Source organism: Frankliniella occidentalis, unplaced genomic scaffold, assembly GCF_000697945.3.
Source record: "Frankliniella occidentalis isolate FOCC.00 unplaced genomic scaffold, Focc_3.1 Scaffold54, whole genome shotgun sequence".
Classification (NCBI taxonomy): domain Eukaryota; kingdom Metazoa; phylum Arthropoda; class Insecta; order Thysanoptera; family Thripidae; genus Frankliniella; species Frankliniella occidentalis.
In genome coordinates, this window is record NW_026267184.1 from 1,196,674 (window position 1) to 1,198,748 (window position 2,075).

The 2,075-nt window shown below is 54.7% G+C and overlaps 1 protein-coding gene across 1 annotated transcript in view; it reads left to right on the forward strand.

Moving 5' to 3' along the window:
- The window catches only part of LOC113216614 (delta and Notch-like epidermal growth factor-related receptor), a 92,545-nt gene that overhangs the window by 82,915 nt on the left and 7,555 nt on the right, over positions 1–2,075 (forward strand). The window contains exon 5 of the mRNA XM_052267576.1: positions 356–509. Coding sequence (XP_052123536.1) covers positions 356–509 — 154 coding nt within the window. The remainder of the gene's footprint in view (positions 1–355; positions 510–2,075) is intronic.

Below are 2,075 nucleotides of genomic sequence, written 5' to 3' on the forward strand. Positions count from 1 at the left end.
TCAACGTGGTCTTGCGCCACTGCATGCATTATTCGGAAGCCAATGAATCATTTTGCTGGTAGTGGTCCTCCTGCGGGGACGAGGGGACAGGGTTTGAAGGGGGAGGGGGTGAGTCGCTTGCCCCACAGCCCAGCCGAATGAATAGAGTCCAGTTCACAGGCGAGTTCACCAGGCGGGCACGCCGCTCTCCCGCTGTCACCATCGCCATCAATTGCAGGAGTCGAGTCAGTGACCAAGAAACGCGACGATCGCGTTGACGACGACATCTCTCATCTCCCAGCCCAGCGAGGAATGAAAATGGCAATAATAATGACGATTCTCTGATGCCCTCTCTCTCTTTCTGCGTGTTTTGCAGGAGGGCTTCGAGTGCCAGTGCTGTCCGGGCTACCTGGGACCGCACTGCGAGGAGCGGGACGCCTGCCTGCCGTCGCCCTGCCTCAACCAGGGCATCTGCTTGGACGTGAGCCAGGGCCACGAGGACACGCAGTTCTCCTGCCTCTGCCCCTACGGTCAGTATATCATGCAGTTCGCAATTTTTTTTCTCAGCAAACATCACTTTAAGAAGATCGAGAAGGGTCAATGTGACAAATATCAACCTGGTCAGCCGATATATGGACCTCTTTATAGAGATAATCGGGAAATAGTTTGCATTTTAAAAGTTTCTCAAATTTGTGTTTTTCGTAGATCTGATGATTTGGCAGTTATCTGCCCTCCTACGATTTGTCGTTTTGGATTACGCCTGAGGTGTTATGTTTGTTGGGGTGTCAGTCAGCAGGGGCTTGTCGTTTAGCGCGGCACACAGGCGGGGCGCGTCCTGCGGCTGGTTGGGCGAGGTCAGGATACGGTCAGGACCACTGCGAGCCCCGCGCCACCACTGCTTCCCTAGTCCCTTCGGACAAGGCGCGCTCCGACGGTTGCCCCCCCCCCCCCTGCTCCACCACCCCTCACCCACCCAGCCCTCTCACCGGGCTGCCTCGGGTTATCAGTTTGGACCGCTCCCGTGCGCCCGGGGATGGGGGATGGGAGGGGGTAGGGGGTCGAATCCCTACGGTGCAGTTACGCCGAGAGGTCCTCGCAAACTCCGCGCGTGCGCATCGCGTGAGACGTCGATACTAACACCGCCGATACTCTGCAAATCGAACAGGTGGCAGTTTGTTTAATTTCCGTGAAACTGCCAGAAACTAAAATCTCGGGTGGTATCAAAACGAAAAATTTAGCTCTATATGTGTGCAGTTTTGAACGGTAAAACTTCTTAGATTCTTAGCTGGCAGGTACAGTTAAAATTCCATAGTTTCCACTTTCCTTCCCTACACCGCCACGAGTTTCAGATAAGGAAGTGAGTGCCAGAGTGTGACGTCATACTGTCACGCCAAAGAGATACTACACGTGACTTTTGGCACTCCGTCGCTCAGGTCTCGCATTTCGATCCGGTTCCTTATTTATCTCGCTCCCTCTGATACTTTCGCTACGCCACACTGCGACTCTCCGTGTTTGAGTACGCGGCGTTGATTGAGTGGGGGGAGAGGGAGTGGGGGAGGTCCCCACCTCAAGACGGCTAAGTTCACTGGAGCCGGGAGAGGGAAGGGGTGTAGGGAAAGGGGCGAGGGTGGCAGGGTTAGGATCTGCAAACACCTACGTCAAGTCAATTTATAGGTTGAAAAAAAAAAGCCTTTCGTTTTAAATTGTAGATTACAACACTGAATTGATTCAGTGTAAGACACTAGATGTAACCTACTGTAGTTTTAAACCGCCTTTTAGAAGTGCAACGGCAATTTTAACGATAACGGCCGCAGGTCGCAAGGTTGATTTTTTTTTTGCGGTGTAACACGGTGTGAAATTGGAGACGACTTGTGCTTGGCGGCGCGTGTCGCGTGTCGCGTTGTCGTCCGTGGAGAGACTCTCTGGGGCCGGGTGGCTCAAAACTGTTGTTGTTGTCGTCGTCGATGACGACCGCCGCACTGCCGCCGTCACGTTCGGTCGGGAGGCAGCCAGGTTTACTGCGCCATACGCGGCACCGCGCAGCAGAGTTTGGTCGTTGTGGGCGGGCGCGGGACGGGCCGGGGGTGGGCCGGGAC